Source organism: Hypomesus nipponensis, chromosome 6 (assembly GCF_054491055.1).
Source record: "Hypomesus nipponensis isolate SF chromosome 6, ASM5449105v1, whole genome shotgun sequence".
In the NCBI taxonomy this organism is placed as follows: Eukaryota; Metazoa; Chordata; class Actinopteri; order Osmeriformes; family Osmeridae; genus Hypomesus; species Hypomesus nipponensis.
In genome coordinates, this window is record NC_140366.1 from 3,432,092 (window position 1) to 3,453,609 (window position 21,518).

Consider the following 21,518-nt stretch of genomic DNA (forward strand, 5'->3'; position numbering starts at 1 on the left):
CTGCAAAGACGTGTTTACAATTTTTTTTGTTTGTGAAAAAGTTTGTGGGCTTTATTGAGCGGTGTCATGCGCGTCTCTTCCTCTTGACACATGACAAGTGATAGTTACCACTCAATGAAGCCTGTTTGAGACAACAACTCTATCAGTGTTTTGGATTAAGTCTATTCTGAGATCGCCACTAAAGCACTGAAAACCCTGCCTCCATTTCCAACAGCAGGATTTTCTGCTGTGACAGCAATCAAACAAAATTATGGAATAGGCCTAAAATGGATATAATGCACTTCGGGTGTCACTGTCGTAGCTTATAGTCTCGTTTACACACAACAGTGGAACTGACAAAAGCTAGCTAGTAACAATATAACGATGGAAAACCAGGCTAAGAAACTTAAAGATGGGGCTGAAAAATTCACTAGACATGGTTTTGTCAATTGAAAAAACGGGTATGTGTATTTTACATGAAATTCCCAAAACTATTTTTTGCTCAAATCAGCTTAACTATTTTTCTTGCCCGCTCCGCACGCTCGCATTAGGTGTAGAAGTCACTAACTAAGATCACATCAAACCCAGAATGTGCATGCATTAGCAGCACAGCTGTCCAGGGCCAGGGCCGCCCATAGAAATTGCTGGGCCCCTGAAAAGATCCACTGAATGGTTCCCCCAATAGGTCTTTACTTATTAACACATACAAGTGTGTACTCGCTCTCTCCTACATAAAACATGTAAACTTAGAGAGACTTACTCAGTGATGGGAGCTACATTATAGCAAAACAAATACATCTTTATACATAAAACTTAAACATAAAGTTTAATAAATATAACTGAGAGGCCTTAACAACTTGTGTGGCACCGGGCCAGACACACACACACACAGAACAATTTGACACACTGAGATCTGCTACACTCACCACATTTTCTGGTATAAAATGCAATTTACCTGCTTTCCTCTTTGCCTATTATACAGCCATCTGAAAAAGGACCTTTCTCCTCCTGCCAAGTTACAGGTAGAGTGCAGAATGCCCTCAGAGCAATGCAGAACATGCGCTTTCTCAGTGTCAGCTTTGCTCTAACTGGCTTTCTCTTGGCTAGCATCGTGGTTACTGCTGCTCGTCTCTGCAGCCTGGCTGGGAGCTTCTTTCGGAGTTGACTGAAAAAAAATATTTATTACTTAAATTTGAGGATCGAATGCCGATGCTAGCTCTCTCCTTTTTTTCTCTTTTCTTTTCTGATATTCCGATTTCTGAACAGGTCCTGGCATAGCAACGAAATGTAGGGTCTTCCTCTTTATCTCCGTGACAGTCATGAGAAGCTGTTCAGGAGTTGTCTGGTGAGAATGCAACTTTGCATCAGGGGAAGAAGTAAAAGTACAAATACTCTAAAGCTTGTAAAACATCTGTCAGTTTGATTTAGTAATCATATGTTTGTCTTTCCTGTTAGACATCACAAGGATACTGACCCGGAAGAGGAGTAGACAAAGGGCCTCATTGTGGGGATACTTACTACAAGAGAAGAATACACAAATGTACAAATGTAGCTGTGGTTCGAGAAGAAGACATTGTCTTACAAGACCTCCCTGACCTGCCAACGGCTTTTGCTTTGCTCTGTGGACTGATATATGCCTTAAACATTCAGTTTCCCAAGGAACTGAGGTACACCTTCGAAACATTTCAGAAGGTATTCTTGGAGCTTGGAACAGATCTCTCGGCAAGAGTCAGATCCCTCAAAAACAAACTCCTTCTGTAATCCAATTCTTCGATTCTTCTTATAATGTTGGGCCAGGTTTTAATCGTCAATGTTCATGCTGCCCAATTGTGGACTGTAATCTAACCTTGCTGTTGTTACATAGTATTCAAGTAAAAAACAAAGAAAACTAAAAATGTATATGTTAAATGACATCCACAATGATTACTGTCCAGGCAACACTGTTATTTAAATAGTTCAGCATTTTTTAAGTGGGGTTCTATGAGTTATCTATGCGTAGTTGGTCTGTTCCCTTATGGAGATGGCGATGAGTGCAGTCACTATAAGGAAATGGGGGAGATGCAGCTGTGGCAGAAGTCAGCCTTGTACTGTTTGGGCGAGTAGAAAAAAGCCTCTTTACAACATACAAAATAAAATTAATATCTGTTCAAGTGTACATGAAATTGTGCATTTTGTCTCTGCTTTAGTTTGCTACCAGACAGACGTTTATTTTTGCACTTTTTTTTAAGTGTAGTTTGATCTGTACACACATCTGTATTTGTCTGGATTTCAAGGATTTCATTGTGTGAATTGTTGATGTAAAGACAGTATTACTATTAGTAATACATAAAGCATTTGCTGCAACATTTTGAAAGTACTGTTTGGCCTGATTGGGTCAGTTATGGCTCTCTGCATTTCATACAGTTGAATAAAAAAAATAAGCTTTGAATCAATACATTTTATATGATTATTTGCATGTGCAAACCCTTAATTGGGTTCTAAAGATGTTACAAAGCACAATCATGAGTTACTGCAACTTGGAAGTTGAGTTGAGATAAGAAATGTTTTAAAGTCATTACAATGTATTGTAATAAGTTACTGCAACTTTGAGTTTTGTTAAAATAGGGAAGGTTTTGAAGTTTTCCCAATTTGAAATTATAAGCTACTGCAACTTTGAGTTAGGTTGAGATAAGTCGGACGGGTCTGTAGTCATTAAGTCCTGTTGGCCTTGGCTTTTTTGGCACAGGGATGATGGCGGAGGACTTGAGACAGGCTGGCACATGGGATGTCTCCAGGGAGGTGTTAAAGATGTTGGTAGCTCCTTTCTGAGCAGGGTTCTGCCTCTTGAAAAGTCTGTTAACTTCACCCTCCTGAATGGACAGTCATCACTGTAGAGGGGGGGGGGAGGGGGGAGGCCTCATGGATGGGAAGGGGTAGTTCAGGACTGTCCAATTGTCTTTCAAATCTGCAGTAGAACTTGTTCAGGTCGTTGGCCAGGCGGGAGTCGTTAGTGGAGTGGGGGGCTCTGGGCTTGCAGTTGGTGATTTGCCTGAGCCCTCTCCAGACAGAAGCAGAGTCGTTAGCAGAGAACTGATGCTTCAGTTTCTCAGAGTACAGTCGTTATCCTCTCTTACCGCCTTGCTAAACTTGTTCTTCGACCCCTTGAATCTGTCTCTATCCCCACTCCTAAAAGCTTCCTCCTTCTCTGACCTCAACCTTCTCAGCTCTGCTGAGAACCAGGGCTTGTCGTTGTTGAAGCTCACCCTGGTGCGTGTTGGTATACAGCAGTCCTCACAGAAGCTGATGTATGATGTCACAGCCTCAGTGAGTTCATCCAGACTATTCGTACACTGTAAAACATGTCATGTTAGTTTAACTTGCAAATGCAAGTCCACCTGCTGCCTTGAAAATGCCAGTTCACTCGATTTGAAAATTGCCATTGTTTCAACTCTCAAATTAAAGTTCATAAAGTTGATACAACAACTATGTTCTAGTTTTCTCAACAATACTTTTTTAGTTCATTCAACTTTTCATCACTTGCTTCAACTTCATACTACGAGTTGAAAAAATTATTATTTTACTGCATCAATGCAAGAAAACTTCCCTTACCGTGTTTAACTGACATATATTTTGCATTTATTTCAAGTTAAAGTTTCAAGTTTAAACAACTTAACCACATTTATACTATTTTCCATTTCAAGTGAAGATGATTTAAATTTCAAATGTGTTTCAACTTACATGTATAAGCTATCTTGACTGATAATTGAAAGTTTGTTTTTATCACCACACTGAATTCCTGCAGTTCATTAAAGCATGTTTTTGTTCACTGCTTCAGGCAAAGGGGATGTGTTGATATGCAATGTAATACTGGATGTGACCAGTAGAGGGGGCTATCCAGTGGTAGGACCTTGTGGGTGTTCGATGAAGAATCGGTAGATGATGAGAGAGTGGGAGATAATAAAGTCAGGAGCACATGCTCATGTTAAACTTTAAAACAAACCGCGTCTCATCCTTGATACATAAACAACACAGCATGTGCGTGGGCGCACCTGGAAGAAAGTGTCCCTCATTTGGGGTTGAGAAAGTTGGCAACCATAATTGGTGGGGACATTTTTGTCATCATATAATATTGGTGGGGACTAGTATCTCGCGTCCCTCCCTAAACCTACGCCCATGACCAGCGCATGTCACGGACATGGGCACTACCACTTTATCCTCCTTGGTAAGTTTCTTGAGGAATGGATATATTAGCGATCCACGAACGTGCATACGACAGGGGCAATTTTCGTACGAATTTAGTAGGCTACTTTATTTGAACGTCTATTTGGCCAAAATTAGGCCGCCCCCGATATGCACTTGTTTCGACCATAAATGCACATAGCACAGTCTCGCGCTCGCTCTAAATACAAAATCCCCGAATTCCGGGTGATTGTATATTTGCGGTTGTCCGGGAGCCGCTATTGAAATGCGGGAGACTCCCGGAACTTCCTGGAGATGGGATGTCTGGAACCTTAACTATAGCCTAGGAGAGTGGTTGGAGCGTTGGAGTAGTCACATTTTCAGAGACACATTAGTGAGGGTTTAGAACACTTTTTTTACGCCCCCCCCCCCCCCCCTCTATTATCATGTTGACTGTGTAACGTCTTCAATCAGTAGGACTAATCTGTATGTGCATGGGCGTCGCTGCAATGTAACTTGGGGAGGTCACATCCCCCCCACTTAAAAAAAAGAGTCGTTTGCACCCCCCCACTTTTGCGATCAAAATATTAGTGAATGACTGGTCTACTGGTCTACTAGCGATCTTTCCATTGCTTCACAATCAAATCCGTTCCACTCTCAGTTGGGAGAATAACCATAGCAATAGAATTCCACTCCACGTTTTCTAGACAAACGGCGTCACGCACGCAGATTCAACTCCCATACTCTTTGATAGAGGCATCGCGCTTGCAGCTAGCACTTCAGACATGACTGTTCCACAGACGAGATGGACATAAGGTTTTTTTTGAGGAAGAGGAAAGTAAGTCAGAGTTGCCCCAGTTTTCCCTTCAATGGCCAAAGCACCCTTGAGGCATTCTCTGACTATAATAGCATTAGTTAGCGTTAAGTCACAAAGATCCTTCTGCAAACATTAGGATTATAGCTAGCTAGAAAAGCAAGCTTTTTACCTATATCTAGCACTAGACAATAGCATACTTTATTTACCCATTACAAGTGGAACAGCATTTGTTGATTTCTTAATCTGGGTCTGAAATATGTTGTGCTTTTGGCCGTGTTCAGACCAAAGCATCTGTTTCAGGCAGAAAGGGATGACAAGGATGTTTTTTCCAAGTAGCTACAAAAGAAATTGCTGGTGTTTTTTTATTGCCATAACATATAATAATATATATATATATATATATATATTATATATATAACAACCGTGAGCTAATCTGGAGTTAACCTTGGCTAACATGCTAGCTTTTCCAACGACTGGGAAAAAAAAGAAGAAAAACCCTTTATTTCAAAATTGTCTTCCAAATTTAACAAGGTTGCTCAACTTTTAATTTTGGCAATTCGTAGCATTTCATTACTACATGTTAGTCTGTAACATGAAGGCAAAACTGATTCAACCATTAAAACCATATATCCTCTGAAAGCTTATACCCTCAGGATGTCATCTAACGAGGCAAGAGACACGCCCTTCTCTCCATATTAGTATGCTGCCCATGCATAATAAATTCGGTATTGGTAAATGGAGTATATGGCTGATACTTTATTGGGCTGTGCCATTTAGGGAAACAGATTCAACCACCTAACCCATGTATTTTCTGAAAGCTTACATCCTAAGGATATGATCTTTGGAAAAGACTACAGGTTTGAACACACATTTGACCATTTCTGAACTGTCCAGTCATGCTTTAGGGAGATGCAAATATTTTATGTATCCTACATAATTCTTAGGCTTCTAAACCTATACCAATTGTGAATTTGATACGCTGACATGATTTACATCTCAGAAATCTTCATATGAACAATCTACATTAAGCTTATGTCAATTATCAATATGAAAGAATGCTCAATGCATCTCCATGTCTCCTGATATAGCCTAGGTGGTTGTGATTGAGAGTGAGTCAGAGGCAGGGGCAGCATGCAGGGACAGTGGAGACAGCTCTGTTGCTGAGGTGAGTGCTGAAAGGTGACAGGTAGTTGAAGATGTCCCATTGCTTATTGGGAAGTTTAGTTTTCAAAATATTTGAATGTCCAGCCCCTCAGTATATGTATAACAACTATGGTAAATAGTTGTGGTAGATGCTCCAGAATGCGGGAAATTGCATCTACATTTTTTTATTTATTCTGGGGGACAAACCCCCAGACCCCCCCGCAAAATGTGTCCCCCCCACTTTCAAAATGCTGCTGACGCCCATGTCTTTCATTCGCATCTTCACCGACTGTGCACTAGTAGTTTTTCTAAATGTAATGTCGTGCATTTTTCATCCAGCCCTATAGGCGGCACTATCACGCAAGGGAAAAGTACCCTTTTTACGTAACTTCCGTCTTCGATTGAGAAGGAGTGGACACTTTCCCGAAGTGAACACATCAGCAATTGATAGTTGTGCAGGCATAGCGAACAAACTAAGTGGTTCAACACGAATACAGGCACCTTCATTTAAGAAGACTTCTGCCAGTATAGCTCAGTTTGTGTCTACATGCTTCAAAGGAGCGAAAGCAGTTGAATTTTTGGGCGTGTTTGCAACGCCAGGTATCAGGCCAGAATAGTTGGTCGTGGGAAAATGCCATATTTTTCTTGGAGGTAGGAACACATTGTGCTGATGCTCAAGTCTTAACCCCATTACTTTAAAGTTCCATGCCACAATTAACTTCTAATGCCTTGATTTAGCACATGCTTGCTATCTAACTGCAATTCAGAGCACATCCTTGTGAATGTGCTACCATGTAGCCTCCATGTAGCTCTCTCACAAAACTAGTTAAATTAGAATATTAGAATTCCGCAGTGTTAATTCTCGTAGGCTAGCTTGGAAAGGTTAAAATGTGTTGTGTACTCATTCTGTCAGATGGTGATTTTCCTTCTAATATGTTTGGTACATCCTATTCTAATACATAATTACGTTGCTACTTGAATCTTAACCTGTCAAATTGTGGAGCGAATGTGTTTGTATGGAATTGTTTTTAAAGTTAGTACAATACTCTTTATTTTAGTAAACGTAGCAATCAAAGATGCACCAAAACCTTTCAGAAAAAGTTAACATGTCAATTCTCTGGTGTGAAAGTGCAATACAGAGCAGTGCATTCTGTAATGAATGACTTGTTCACAGCCCAGGTCGTACTGCAGTGGGCTGTCCGGACTCTGTGGCCTGGCTTTCCAAGCAGGGGTAAAACATGTACACAAAGAGCCTCTGTGGCAGGCAGACAGGCCTTCATGGTGAATGTGCAGTACAGTTTGTTCAACGACGAACAGAATCTCACGTTCCCTTGGCCAGATTAGGTTTTCAGCAGAGGGTTGGTTTATTTGTTATATGTGGCTGTTCTAAGGTCTGTTGGAGGAGAGTTCTGTGTGGCTTCTGATTGGAGCATGTTTTTGACATGCTGCTTTTTAAGGAGAGATTTTCAAGGTTCGAAGTGTGTTGGTTGATATAGCCTTAGAGGATAAGGCTCTCCAATGGGGACCTACCCCAGGGATTTTCACACAGACCATTGAAATTGAGTCTTACAAATTATTTCCAATCGCACATTCATCCAGGGTAATCTATACAGAAATTGTAACCTGTTCATTTCAATGATGGAACAGGCCTTTTTATAAGTATTCGATCAAATGAACATTGAATCCGATTGTGTGTTTGACCTGCGTTAAATAAGTGCTGCTGTGTGTGACATGTGCTCTGTGTGTGTGTGGTTAGGGTTTGGTCCGGGCTGCTGTGGCTGCTGTCGTCGGCACTGGCTGCAGGTGAAGACACATCGCTGCTCCAGGACTGGAAGGACGTCTGGCTCTTTCGCTTCTTCCTCAACGTGCTTGGCTACTGCACCATCATCATCCCTGGCTACTTTCTCATTGGCTACTTTAAGCGTATAAACTACCTAGAAACAGGTGTGTGGGCTTCTCTCTGCTATTTAGTGTGATGGATAGTCATCCAACTTGAGTCAGGTGCTGATACAAGCTGTTGTGTGTCTTTGTTTTCTCCTTTGATCAGGTCATGGCCTTTGCTATCCTGTCGTAAAGGCGTGTGTGTTTGGGAGTGAATCCAAAGCAGGCTTGTTGGATGATGTGTCCATAGCACCCAGGAATGAGGCAGACTCGGGGTCCTCTACCAAACAGGCCATCAAACTGGTCTTCTGTGCAGCTGGACTGCAGGTGGGCATCCAGAGCAGAGTATCACTTGGATTGTTATCCGTCTGCAACATTATTTATGTGTCTGCAAAGCCTTACAGTGGAACTAAACACCAAACCTTTCTTAGTTTCGTTTTTTTGTTAAAGCCCTATGGTTAATACTCACACACTACTTAACTCATCAACCCTGGTCTTGATTTAGTCAAGCAACTTTTAGTCTTTTAGTCAAGCGGTGTTAAGAAATAAGGTACAAATTCACTGGAATGTTAAATCTTCACTGTGAAAAGTACTAAACCACTCCTCTGGAGTGTATCACGCATTTATCACAAATATAACTGTCAACGCAAAAACTCTTTATAAATGTTTGATATAACTCGAAAGGAGTGGTTAACATTCCAGTTTGTAATTGTACCTGAATCTAACACTGGAGAAGTGAGTGTGTTGTCTAGCCAAGTCATCAAATAACTTGTCTTAATGTATTTTTTATGTATTTTATAAATGATATTACACTAGACAAACTCCAAAACACAGCAAAAGAAGAAAAACAAAAAGAGAAAGAAGGAAAAGAGTGTGTGGGGGGGGGGGCACTACTCTCTCTTTACCATTTTTGATCTAGACCAGCTGAGAGCACGACCCATCTTATCTCTTGTATACAGTCCATTTTCTCCAGTGTTGATCATGGGACCCTGCGTTAGTCCTTAAATAATGAGTCAGTTTCTCCATGGAATATATTTCCATGTTGTCCAGCCACAGGACACCATTTTCATTCGCAATTTGTCTAAACGTATGTCTAGAAAATGTTATGAAAGCCTGTTGCCCCCCCCCCCCCCAAAAAAACAAAACAAAACAAAAACTGCAGCGTTATTTAGCGAGAGTTTGAATGGTTGCTACATGACCCCCTTACTTTGCGTTATTTGAGCACACTGTCACTTAGCAGATGCAGGCAATTTGATATTTTAACGCTGATACAGTGCTGATTGAAGTAGAGATGGGTGACAATGTCGGTAGTATTGTTTAGGGAGGAAGTATTGTTTTGGTAGCCTGGCTGCCAGCCCAACTTCTCCCCGCCCACAAAAAAATGTGGTCGGGAAGTTTGGTCTGGAGGGACTCGTATTGGGGAACAGCTATAGAAAACCAGGATCTGGGCGTACCAATGAAATTGCCAGGGCGGGCTTTATACAATGATGGACAGATGATCAACAGTAACGTAATCACCCACGTCACAAAAGAGCACTTAAATTGAATTTGTTTTGAACAAACAACATATTACGTTGCTCTGATTTGTTGTAGGTCTATCCAATTGAGCGAAGAGGCATTTGTTTTCCAGGCTCGTTGGAAACACGCCCTGTAGTCAAAGCCCAACGGAGAGATCTCAGACTCATATTCTGACTAGAATTATGAGTATGACAACGTCAGGCTACTGTTTTGGCTAACCACCAACACAATAGAAAGTGGATAGTGAATATTCAGTATGCAGGGAAGTTGACCTACACTAATGAAAACTGATTACTGATAACACATGCAGTTGCGTGTTATTATCTTTAATAGAACTATGAAGAGGTCTTTACCCAGGGTATCATCAATTTCAGATTTTGAGGTCCTAACCAGGCCCAAAGGGAACACGCAGATTTTTTTTCACATTTTCTGCGGTTACTCTGACTAAAAATCTGCATACATCTGCGGAATTCCGCTAGCCTTCCTGTTCTCATGTCGGAGCGACCGAAGATGTTCCACAACAGTTTGACGGCAAATATGGTCGATTGAATGTTGACAGACTTTGCAAAAAAGTATTGAACCATCCTTAAAAGTTCGCCTGAAAACTCCCTGGCCCTGTCTCTTGCTGTAATTTGGGTCTGTAAGTGTTTCCTTTTCAATTCTTAGCATTTTTGGCTAACGTTTTAATAAGAGACGTAATATGAGTTGAAAAGTGTATTTACATTTTGCCTCAGACCAATTAGTTCTACTTGAAAATCCGCGGGTTTTCGTCGGAATTCTGCGGCCGCGTATTCCGTTTGGGCCTGGTCATAACTAACTGTTGTATAATTAAGATTAGGGCTGCAACAAATGATTATTTTAATAATCGATTAATCTGTCGATTCTTTTTTCGATTAATCGATGAATCAGATTTTTTTTTTTAAGCATTTATTTCTAACCCTTTATGCAAAAATAGAACTGACAGTGCAAATTCACAGTGCAAAAAATCTTCAGGATGTGCAAAAACGTGTATTTGGAAAAAGTAATTCATATTAGCGTGGATTTAATGCTATTTTCAGAGATTGAGCAATTAATTTGAGTTTTGTTCAAAACTTTATTGAAAATTGAAAGGTTGTGGAAGTAGGCCAGACTTAATTAGAATAATCTGGTGTAGGCTTATATTTAAGATTTTTTGACACAATTTCGAAAAAAGTTACGATTTGCGAGGATTAATCCTTGCAAATCGTAACTTTTTTCAAAATTGAGTCAAAAAATCATACATATATACCAGATTATTATAATAAAGTCTGGCCTACTTCCACAACCTTCCAATTTTCAAAAATGTTTTAAACAAAATTCAAATAAATTGCTCTCTCTGAAAATAGCATTAAATCCACCCTAATATTAATAACTTTTTCAAAATTGTGTGCCTGTTTGTGCACACTATGAAGATGTTTTGCACTGTGTATTTGCACTGTCAGTTCTGTTTTTGAATAAAGGGTTGGAAATTAATGCTTTTTAGTTTTTTGATCCGATTCATCGATTACATCGGGAAAAAATCGACAGATTAATCGATTACTAAAATAATCGTAAGTTGCAGCCCTAATTATTAGTTAAGAGAAGTAATGTAAAGAAGTGATGGCTGTTGTGTCCCTCTCCAGGCCTCCTACCTGACGTGGGGTGTGCTTCAGGAGCGGGTGATGACTCGCTCGTACGGGGCCACCACACCAGAGGACCAAGGCGAGCGCTTCAAGGACTCCCAGTTCCTGGTGTTCATGAACCGTATCCTGGCCCTGACCGTGTCAGGCCTCTGGTGTGTCCTGCTCAAACAGCCACGCCACGGCGCCCCCATGTACAAGTACTCGTTCGCCTCGCTGTCCAACATCCTAAGCAGCTGGTGCCAGTATGAGGCTCTCAAATACATCAGCTTCCCCACCCAGGTGCTGGCCAAGGCCTCCAAGGTCATCCCAGTCATGCTCATGGGCAAGATAGTTTCCCGCAAGAGTTACGAGTACTGGGAGTACCTGACCGCAGCCCTCATCTCTGTGGGTGTCAGTATGTTTCTGCTGTCCAGCACAGCCACCAAGCACCCCTCCACCGTCACCACCTTCAGCGGGGTGGTCATCCTGGCTGGTTACATCGTCTTTGACAGTTTCACCTCCAACTGGCAGGACAACCTGTTCAAGTACAAGATGTCGTCGGTTCAGATGATGTTCGGGGTGAACTTGTTCTCCTGCTTGTTCACGGTGGGATCTCTGCTGGAGCAGGGAGCCTTCTTCGACTCGCTGGCGTTCATGATGCGCCACTCTGAGTTTGCCGTCCATGCCGTGCTGCTGTCCGTGTGCTCGGCCTGTGGACAGCTCTTCATCTTCTATACCATCGCCCAGTTTGGCGCCGCCGTTTTCACCATCATCATGACGCTGCGGCAGGCCATCGCAATCCTGCTCTCCTGCTTCCTGTACGGCCACACCGTCACCGTGGTGGGGAGCTTTGGCGTGGCCGTGGTGTTCCTGGCGCTCTTCCTGCGCGTGTACGCTCGCAGCCGCGTTAAGACGAGCCGCAGGGCAGCCCAGCCGCTACAGAAGGTGTAGTCGGGTCAGGAGGGAGGGAGAACTGAGGCCACGTTTTTGGTGGCACCTTTCTGTTGGCGTCTCTTTTTTTGACTTTTTAAGTATTTGTGACATGGATTTCTACTTTGTATGGTTGGGGGTACTGAAAGGGATTCTTCCTGTTTGAAGGTGTTTGGCATGATACGCACTCTAGGCTGTCTGAGGTCCGTCCCCCCCCCCGTCCCCCGTCCCCCCGCTGTTGGGAGGCTCCATCTTCACACAACCACATGTGGCTTAGCAGGCAGACGAACGGTTACTGGGACTGGGACGTACTACGGACGAGTTTTGCCCCCTTTTTGGAGTGTGTGTACGTGTGTGTGTGTGTATATATATACACACACACACGTACACACACGTACACACATATACATTTAGGTGTGTAATCTTTTTTCACTGTTAATGGCAGTTGCATCACTTTTTGGACATGGCATGATTGTGTTGTGTGCTGCATTGGTACTACTCTGTGAAAATGCAATACTGCTGAACTAAATGTATTGTAAGAAAAGGAGCAGGCTTGTTGAATGTTTCATCACTCTCTCAGATCACAGACAATGTGTAGTTCACAAATAATCTCATGGCTTTTTGGCTCAAGACGTGTCAGAACAACGTTTCTTTTAAGTTGTGGTCTAACCAGTACACAGGGGAATGGTTTTCCCTGCAAACCCATTTATGGCTTTCTGTCAGCAGACCATCTAAAATTGTTGTTTTATTCTTGAATACTCCTGTCATTGTTAGACTGAAATGAATGAATCCTTCACACTACAAAATGTGAAATGTACACAGTAGACATCCTGTATGCAATAGCATTATAGCTTTGTTTGTATGAATGGGTGACCCAACTTCATCCACCCAAAGCAAATATTATAGTTTTAACAGCTGTATTGCACTGTTACAAGAGGAAACTGATGATGAAAATGATAATGTCAATGTATTTTTGTACATATACCTGCACATTGCCAGGGAAGTGAGTGAAGATCTTTTACTTAACTTAAAACTAACATGTCAACACGCGGTACTATTTTTATTCTACATGTGTTCTTGCGTTACTTGTTTGTCCGCGATGGTCTTTTCAGAACGGGCTTGTGTGAGGAGGTTGAAGTGGAGATGTTGCCCTCAAGAATGGAATGGAAGTAGGGAAGACTTCACATGGTGGACTTCTGAAAGCATAAAGGGAAATGCAATGTTATTGATACATTGGTTTTTTGTCATTAGTTTGTTAATATATATATATTCATAATTTGTCATATTTCTTCTTGTACACTGTATTAATAAAATACAAGTAAAGATGTACATGGAACTGTTGGATTTGTTGTTGTTTTGTGACTAAATATGATACACTTAATGTCTTGCTAATTAGCGGGTGCTAATGATTAATTTTCCATCAAGCAGTATTGACCTTCCAAGGGGGCAGCACGGTAGCTCAGTGGTTACCACTGTCTCCTCACAGCAAGGTTCCTGGTTCAAACCCCGGTCGCTCCAGGTCCTTTCTGTGTGGAGTTTACCCCACCATCATAAAGACATGCATCATATGAATGTGAATGAATGTTGGTGGCAGTCGGAGGAGCCATAGGCACTGATTGGCAGCCATGTTTCTGTACCACCACTGGTTTGACTGTCTGAATGAATGCTAGACTCTGTAAAGCGACCTTGAGTACTCTTACTAGAAAGCTATATAAGATCAATGATATGATTGTTCTGAAAATAGTTTATTGGTGGCATGGTAGTTTAACCCTATGAAATGTGTTCAGCCTAATCGAATATTCCCTAGTGCATTGTTCTCTAATCTATAAAATCATTAATGGTTTTTATACACATGGAGTGATTCTTTCATCTTTTCATTATGCCCCTGTAGCTGTGTTCTGCCCCCTGGATTGTGTTGTCCCCCAGGTCCTAACTGGATGTGAGTGTCAGACTGTTGCGTGCAAGTGTAGATCTCACATACTCTTCTGGGGAACTTCCCCTCACCTCTCACCCCTCCGTTTGGCTTCAAGTGACGCCAGCTCCTTCTCTCCTCTTGTTAGTAATGCAAGAGAGCAGGGAGAGCAAAGCAGGGAGTACAGGGCTGTCTGGGCAGGGGGAGGGTGGGACCAGTCACAAAGAGCTTTCACTCTAACTGGAAGGATGTCAGGGCTTAACTCCTCAGGACGCTTACTGTCGGAACAGACTGTTAATGTAATGGGTGTGATGTTTGCAATGATGTCCTAGATTCACCAGAAAGGTCATGACTTGTGGGCTGTACCACAGGTTGTATGCGATTTTCTCTCAAGAATGTTTGAACTTTCCTTCCCACCCTCCTTTGCATGGCCAATTTCCTGTCTGTAGTAATTAGGTTGTCAGCATGTATAAACTGACAGTGTTGAGTATGCGACGGTGGTTGAGCAACCAAATCACAGTATAGCAGCCTGTATGTAACTCTGACTTTCATTCTTGCTATACATAACAGAACATAAATGTCTTGAAAATCAAATAGCTATTAATATTGAGCATAATAGAAGGTTCAGTAGGTACAAAATACTCATGTGTTCATGATCTTTGCAGGGGTGCAAACTTAATCAGGTGTTTTTCTAAACCTGGCTTCTCTGATTTACTACTTTGCTCCCAGGTTCAAACCCTCCTGCATATCACTTGATACATGTGAAGACACGACAGACCAAGATATTGACATACGGTGTATATTCCTATTCCGGTTAATTTAGTGCTCTGGAAAGAAAGCCTTAATAAATTATGTTCCCCAGATCAGTTTTACCACCTAACAGATAAGGTGGACAGCAGACCCCCGATGGCTGATGTCATCTGTAGGAGCCAGCATACTCGGTTCAGGCTGCTCAGCCCAACAATGTTTGAATCAACACAGCAAGCATTAATGTTGAAGGTACATCTTTTAATTTTTGCAAACAAAAGACTGAATACAGACATCTGGATTCAGGTGAAGGGAACTTGCAGTCACTCTCCATGCATCGTGCATGTTGCAACAGACCCCTCCTCCTCCAGTCTTATGGAATGTTCCAATTCCCCCATGTCCACACACTTACCAGTCCAATATTTAAAACTCAGTGCAACAGGGTACTGCTTTTCTCAAACGTGTTCCCACCATTAACTATTACATACAGCTTGTACAACAAAATTGAACCGCATTCTAAATGATCGCAGATTAAGAGCAACACTGGTCCACTGGACGACATGAGTTACTTATTTATTTTTACCATGAGGACATTGACCAGGTTTTCCCTTTAAAAGGGCAAATAAAACAGATGTTCAATTGGAAAAAGTGAGGCTATAAGGGGGGTGGGGGGGTAGAGCTGAGGTGAGTTAGTCCACTTCCTCCATGCGTGACGCATCGTCATCGCCCTCTAGTGGTGGGATCTCATCGGGGGCAGGAACAGAGGCTGGCTCCTCGGTGGGAACTTCATCATCATCAATGCCTTTAAACAGAAGAGGCCAAGTCAACATACAGATGACGCATTCACAGATGGAGCCTAATGAGTAGCATTCATGAACAGACCTTATTGGTTGCTGTTCTAGTTATTCAGCACAAGCCTGCCTTACCCAGCCCAAGCTTGATCATCCTGTAGATACGGTTGGAGTGCGTCTGGGGGTCGTCCAGGGAGAAGCCGGAGGAGAGCAGGGCTGTCTCGAACAGCAGGATGACCAGGTCCTTCACTGCCTTGTCGTTCTTGTCCAGGTCGGCCTTCTGCCTCAGGGTCTCCACAATGGGGTGGTCTGGGTTGATCTCCAGGTGCTTCTTGGCCATCATGTAGCCCATGGTGGAGTTGTCCCTGAGAGCCTGGGCCTTCATGATCCTCTCCATATTGGCTGTCCAGCCGTAGGTGCTGGTCACTATGCAGCAGGGTGACGACACCAGCCTGTTGGACACGGTCACCTATAGGGACCGATCAGAAGCAGTTAGTCAGAGGAGCCATGCAGTCAATACAGTCAAAACGCATGCTGCAAAGTTGTTAAATGTCACACCATCCCAAAATAAAAGGGTAAAATGATCAATGTTAGAATGTTATCACAAAACACGATGTACACTGCTTTTAGCGTCTTGGGAGTGTCTGTTGCTGTGAAACAAGACTGTTATGCATTCATCGAGCCAGAACACCCTAACACCACAGCAGTCAACCTGTTTATACCACTTCAGGCTACATGGAGGGACTCACCCTCTGCTTAGGATGAACTGGGTCACCTGTTCACAACCAAAAATAAAAGAATTGCAGAGTCAACTGCTACGGGACAGACTAGGCTGAACGAGTCCTAAAAAGGAGAACCCGAGGACACACGGGAGCTAGAACGGAGACAGAAGGATTACATCATTCACCTTCTCCACTTTCTTATCCAGGATCTCCTTCATGAGCTTGCAGAGGTTCTCAAACTTGGTCTTGTCCTCCTCCATCTTCTTCTTCTCCTCCTCGTCCTCAGGGAGCTCCAGGCCCTCCTTGGTGACAGACACTAGAGTCTTGCCATCAAACTCCTTCAGCTGCTGGACGCAGTACTCGTCAATGGGCTCAGTCATGTACAGGACCTCGAAGCCACGCTTGCGCACACGCTCCACAAAGGCAGAGTTGGCCACCTGGTCTTTGCTCTCACCTTCACAGAAGAGTACAAAAAGAATGTTGAAGATCAAGGTAAATTAACAGCCTGAATGTAGCCATTCAAAACAGTCCTTAAGATGTTGGCGAACTATGAGAAGCATCACCCACCAGTGATGTAGTAGATGGACTTCTGGTTGTCCTTCATGCGGGTGAGGTACTCTGTGAGGGAGGTCATCTCATCCCCAGATTGGGAGCTGTGGTAGCGCAGCAGTTCAGACAGCTTCTTACGGTTCTGAGAGTCTTCGTGGATTCCCAGCTGCACACACACAATCAACATTCACTCGTTTGTCATAACACACAATTCTCAGAGTCTAGTACACATTTCCTGATGAAAGGGGATCTCAGTTCTATTACTAGGTACTGGTACTAAATATTTCACATCTGTATAGCAAGGATGCTAAACTGAAACCCCACTGGGGTTATGGCTACAGGGCTGATCTGTTTAAATGCAACTTTTCTATGAAGCTCTACGCAGGACAGCAACATATACCAAATGAGGAACTTCGGTTCAGTCTGAGGTGATGCACTGAAGAGCGCCAGGACAGCAGTTGAAAAATTGGAAAATTTTAATTATAACCACTGAAATGGAATTCCGTTTTTTGATGCGTTTCACAACTGGTTACCTTCAGGTTCTTTGAGAAGCCATCGTAGAACTTCTTGTAGTTCTCCTTGTCCTCAGCCAGCTCGGCAAACAGCTCCAGACACTTTTTGACAATATTCTTGCGGATGACCTTGAGGATCTTGCTCTGCTGGAGCATCTCTCTGGAGATGTTGAGGGGCAGGTCTTCAGAGTCCACAACGCCACGCACAAAGTCTATACAGACACAAGACTTTGGTCAGGGCACCAGCAACTTGACATGACGGAGGGACGGTGGGGAAAGCACGGCAGACTTACTCAGATACTCTGGGATGAGCTCCTCACAACTGTCCATGATGAAGACCCTCCTGACGTACAGCTTGATGTTGTTCTTCTTCTTCTTGTTCTCAAACAGGTCGAAGGGAGCGCGGCGGGGGATGAACAGCAAGGCCCTGAACTCCAGCTGGCCCTCCACTGAGAAGTGCTGTGGGGAGGGGGGGTGGTCAGAATTAGTGCTGTATTTACTAGACTAGTACAAACCAAGCACATAGGAAACCATTAAGACTTCCATATATGTACTGGGCTCAGGGCTTGAAATGGCAACCATTTTGGCTGCATATACTCCCGAAATTTAGACTGACCAATACATTTGAGAGCATTGTGTGAGTGCAAATAATCGTTATGGTTCAACCCATTTCAATTTATTTACAAAATGCTCATTAATTAGCCCACTGCACAGTATTGTGTCTGCTGTGAGTTGATGTGACCGGTCCGACATTACATAACCAATTAAACTAAATTTTGACATTAGAATAATAGATTTACATTTTGGAATGGAAGCTTCAGAGCATGGTTTTGCATCCACCTCCTCTTTCCCCTGTTTGGCGAGCTTACCTTGACGGCCAAGTGGTCCTCCCAGTCATTGGTAAGGCTTTTGTAGAACTCTCCATACTCCTCAGTAGTGATGTCGTCAGGGTTCCTGGTCCAGATGGGCTTGGTCTTGTTCAGTTCCTCCTGGTCAATGTACTTCTCCTTGATCTTCTTTTTCTTCTTCTTGTCCTTGTCCTTGGAGTCTTCCTCGTCGTCCGAGCCTACGTCCTCAATCTTGGGCTTGTCCTCTGCCTCTTCCTTCTCCTCCTTTTCAGCCTTCTCCTCCTTCTCTTCCTCAGCTTCATCGTCGCTGATTTCCTTATCCCTCTCCTTCTCAACCTGAAGATACAAGGTTGCAGTCAGTTTATGGATACCATCAAGTAAACTTTTCAACCAGTTATAAACTTAACAATAACTGTGTCACAGCAATACTTACAAAGAGGGTGATTGGGTACCCAATGAACTGAGAGTGCTTCTTCACAACCTCCTTGACCCTCTTCTCCTCTACGTACTCTGTCTGGTCATCCTTAAGGTGCAGAATGACCCTGGTTCCACGGCCAATTGGCTCCCCTGAAAAATGAACAGCATTATTGGAGACCCTGTACATCAACTAGCCCAACCTAATCTACGTCAAAGTTAACATACCAGTGTCAACCTTGACTGTGAAGGAGCCTCCAGCAGAAGACTCCCAGGCATACTGCTCATCATCATTGTGCTTGGTGATGACAGTCACCCTCTCAGCCACCAGGTAGGCAGAGTAGAAACCCACTCCGAACTGCCCAATCATGGAGATGTCAGCTCCAGCCTGTCCACACAAGAGGGGTGGTTATGCATTGGTCTTGATTACATTACCTTAGTGAGCAGTTTATTAGTGGCATAAAAGGCTGTCCTTGAGCAACATACCTGCAGGGCTTCCATGAAAGCCTTTGTGCCAGATTTGGCAATAGTACCCAGATTGTTGATCAAGTCAGCTTTGGTCATGCCAATTCCAGTGTCGGTAAGAGTCAAGGTGCGTTCGGCCACATTTGGAATGATTTCAATCTTTAAATCCTTGCCACTGTCCAGCTTGGTAGGGTCAGTCAGACTTTCGTAGCGGATTTTGTCCAAAGCCTAAATAATGAAGCATTTCCAAAAGTCAGTGTTTCATTAGGACACATGTAGGTATTTAACAAAACATTTAGTCCAACTTACATCAGAGGCATTAGAAATCAACTCCCTGAGGAAAATCTCTTTATTAGAATAGAAGGTGTTGATGATCAGGGACATGAGCTGAGCAATCTCTGCCTGGAAGGCAAAGGTCTCAGCCTCCTCCTCTTGGCGCATTTCTTCAGGCATCTGGTGACAAAATAAAATAAAAAATTAGTTTAAAACTACACACAACTTAAGCATCATCTCCTTTAGGTAAAAATTACTTTTTAATGGCGACATCACTGCCTTTACCATCATCTGTTTCCTCGAACACCGTTAACGTTTAACTACAGGAAGTGTAATACGGAATGGTCGAACAACATGGCGACACCATGATGCAGACAATGGATGGCGCTAGCACGTGTGTAGGCAGCACTTGCGGTCAAACGGTTTGACAGTACCAATGTATTTACAACCTGGTGATTTGTGCCTCCTGTAACCTTGGTTAACAGCAATACGTTGAAGTCGTCGACTTTATAAATAAGGCACCGCAGTCTCCACCGTCAATCTGCTACAGGCAAAAGATGGACTCGCAAGGCCTTGGCTTGCGAGCTAGCTAAACCGTCTAGCAGTGTCATTCGCTAGGTAGCTACTACGTCCATCACGGCCAATGCAGTGGTCGGAAACGTTGGTTTGCTGTGACAAACACGTAGCAAATATTATAAATTCACTAGATAATAACCCTATATTCGCAAACGACAGCTAGCCATCCGTTTTTGTTGGCCGACAGGTTTAATCCAACGACCTAACGCTACTACTGCTGCAGCTGTACTGTTGCCTACTACTACTACTAGCTAGGTTGGTTAGTCTACTGTTGCTAGCCACATATTGCCGCATGATTGACCGCTTTTGGTACGTTAAATGAATACAATATCAAGTAACCTTTTGTCTATAAAACACTGATCGACATCCAACCTGGCAACTAAGAACTACAGTTTCAAGCTATCAAATGCATTTAACTCAAATTACAGTATGTTGCGACCTTATTGTTTAATAAAAAACCGAGCGACGAGGTGATTCAAAGCAGTAGTGTTGTTGTTGATAGAACATGCGAATTAATACAAACGTTAAACATTTTTCGACCACTATCGTTCTGTTTGGGATGGGTCCGATGTCCATTTAGCATACCTTCTTTGTTCCGTTGACTTATCTTGAATAAAATGCTGCCAATAACTGAAGTCCCCACTGCTCTCTGACGCAGGAAAATAGAAAGGGATTTCCTTTTAAAAGACCGATATCTTTATACCCTCCCTGTTTGAATGTGCGGGTGTATCCATCCGCCAGTCAAACCTCCTGATGATGGTCCCGTCCAGAAACATGGACAAGCTTCTTGCCTCCTCACCTTTAGACACTTAAAAGTAGTCTACATCCCATCATCGGATTAGCTGTATTAATCTATCTGTATGTCTACCATCTCATTTTATAAATGTGGCACATAATATAAATCTTAAATTAGTATATTAGTCTAAGATTATTTAAAATTAGGCAAGGGAAAGGGTATAGGTATTGTATTGGAACACGACCATAGGCTATGTTGGAAAACTCGTTTTATAATGGGATGTAGCAATCATATTGACATTAATATGACAGGTCGTCATTGGGTTGTGTCTTGCAAAAGTCTAAAAGATGCAAGTGACACTTTTTTAAACACCAGTCCAATTTTCAATTTAATGGCACTAAGAAGGATGGCAAATTAGATCGTGAATTCCACTTCTGACGTTAACATTTTAAGAAAAAGCATGCGTCAATTATGATGACTTCACATTGATGGCAAGGGCATGTCTGTGCCCATGTGACGATTGGTTTCAATGCATTTTAATACCACAACCTTTATAACGACATCTTTCAGAATTGACCCATGAGAAGTGAAGTAAATATCAAGTATTTAATTTAATATAACACTTGCAGAAATCTAGATAAGTCTCGCTGCGCTATTATCGTGTGTTTTTCGTATTTAAACAAGTATCATTAATGGATCTTTTTAATGTCACGGAAGAATATTTCATAGCAAAGCAGTCGCGATTTGTTTCTTCCAGCACTTTCCATGAAAAACCCGCCTAAAAAGTGACGTCACGTGAATGTCAAACGCAGTCCTCGCGCTACAGCTGTCGTTAGGTGCAGGAGTCGCTTTAAATACTATGGTAACCCGTTAGCTCTACCCTTCAAACAATAAAGTGTAGCGAGTTAAATTCGGTGATATGTGGCAT

General features: G+C 42.7%; 2 protein-coding genes across 3 annotated transcripts; one reads left to right on the forward strand and one right to left on the reverse strand.

The window, feature by feature from the left end:
- The first annotated feature begins 6,501 nt into the window (after positions 1-6,501).
- slc35b2 (solute carrier family 35 member B2) lies at positions 6,502-13,381 on the forward strand. The gene is made up of 4 exons (XM_084700908.1): positions 6,502-6,748; positions 7,854-8,041; positions 8,145-8,305; positions 11,137-13,381. Exons 1-4 carry the CDS (start codon positions 6,729-6,731, stop codon positions 12,064-12,066), a joined length of 1,299 nt encoding a protein of 432 aa, XP_084557034.1. The 5' UTR covers positions 6,502-6,728; the 3' UTR covers positions 12,067-13,381.
- Positions 13,382-14,944: 1,563 nt separating this feature from the next.
- On the reverse strand, positions 14,945-20,599 carry hsp90ab1 (heat shock protein 90, alpha (cytosolic), class B member 1). Of its 2 annotated transcripts, XR_014758558.1 has the most exons (13): positions 20,440-20,599; positions 19,315-19,458; positions 19,027-19,233; positions 18,769-18,928; positions 18,560-18,693; positions 18,148-18,462; positions 17,572-17,737; positions 17,300-17,490; positions 16,785-16,932; positions 16,403-16,671; positions 16,245-16,270; positions 15,631-15,964; positions 14,945-15,506 (listed from the first exon to the last, which is right to left on the reverse strand). XR_014758558.1 is itself a non-coding variant. In XM_084700907.1 (12 exons), the coding sequence occupies exons 2-12, from the start codon at positions 19,456-19,458 to the stop codon at positions 15,394-15,396; spliced, it is 2,181 nt and encodes a 726-aa protein (XP_084557033.1). In that variant the 5' UTR covers positions 20,440-20,598; the 3' UTR covers positions 14,945-15,393. The 2 variants fall into 2 exon arrangements, 1 of the variants encoding a protein (XP_084557033.1); XM_084700907.1 differs by lacking the exon at positions 16,245-16,270 and having other exon boundaries at positions 20,440-20,598.
- Positions 20,600-21,518: the final 919 nt, after the last annotated feature.

Coding starts and splice junctions, on each gene's coding strand:
- slc35b2 (XM_084700908.1), top strand. CDS start 6,729: ATGCCATATTTTTCTTGGAG. Junction 6,749..7,853: donor ATGCCATATTTTTCTTGGAG/GTAGGAACACAT, acceptor GTGTGTGGTTAG/GGTTTGGTCCGGGCTGCTGT. Junction 8,042..8,144: donor TATAAACTACCTAGAAACAG/GTGTGTGGGCTT, acceptor TCCTTTGATCAG/GTCATGGCCTTTGCTATCCT.
- hsp90ab1 (XM_084700907.1), bottom strand. CDS start 19,458: ATGCCTGAAGAAATGCGCCAAGAGGAGGAGGCTGAGACCTTTGCCTTC. Junction 16,933..17,299: donor GCTTCTCAAAGAACCTGAAG/GTAACCAGTTGT, acceptor GTGTGTGTGCAG/CTGGGAATCCACGAAGACTC. Junction 16,672..16,784: donor GTCCATCTACTACATCACTG/GTGGGTGATGCT, acceptor TCTTCTGTGAAG/GTGAGAGCAAAGACCAGGTG.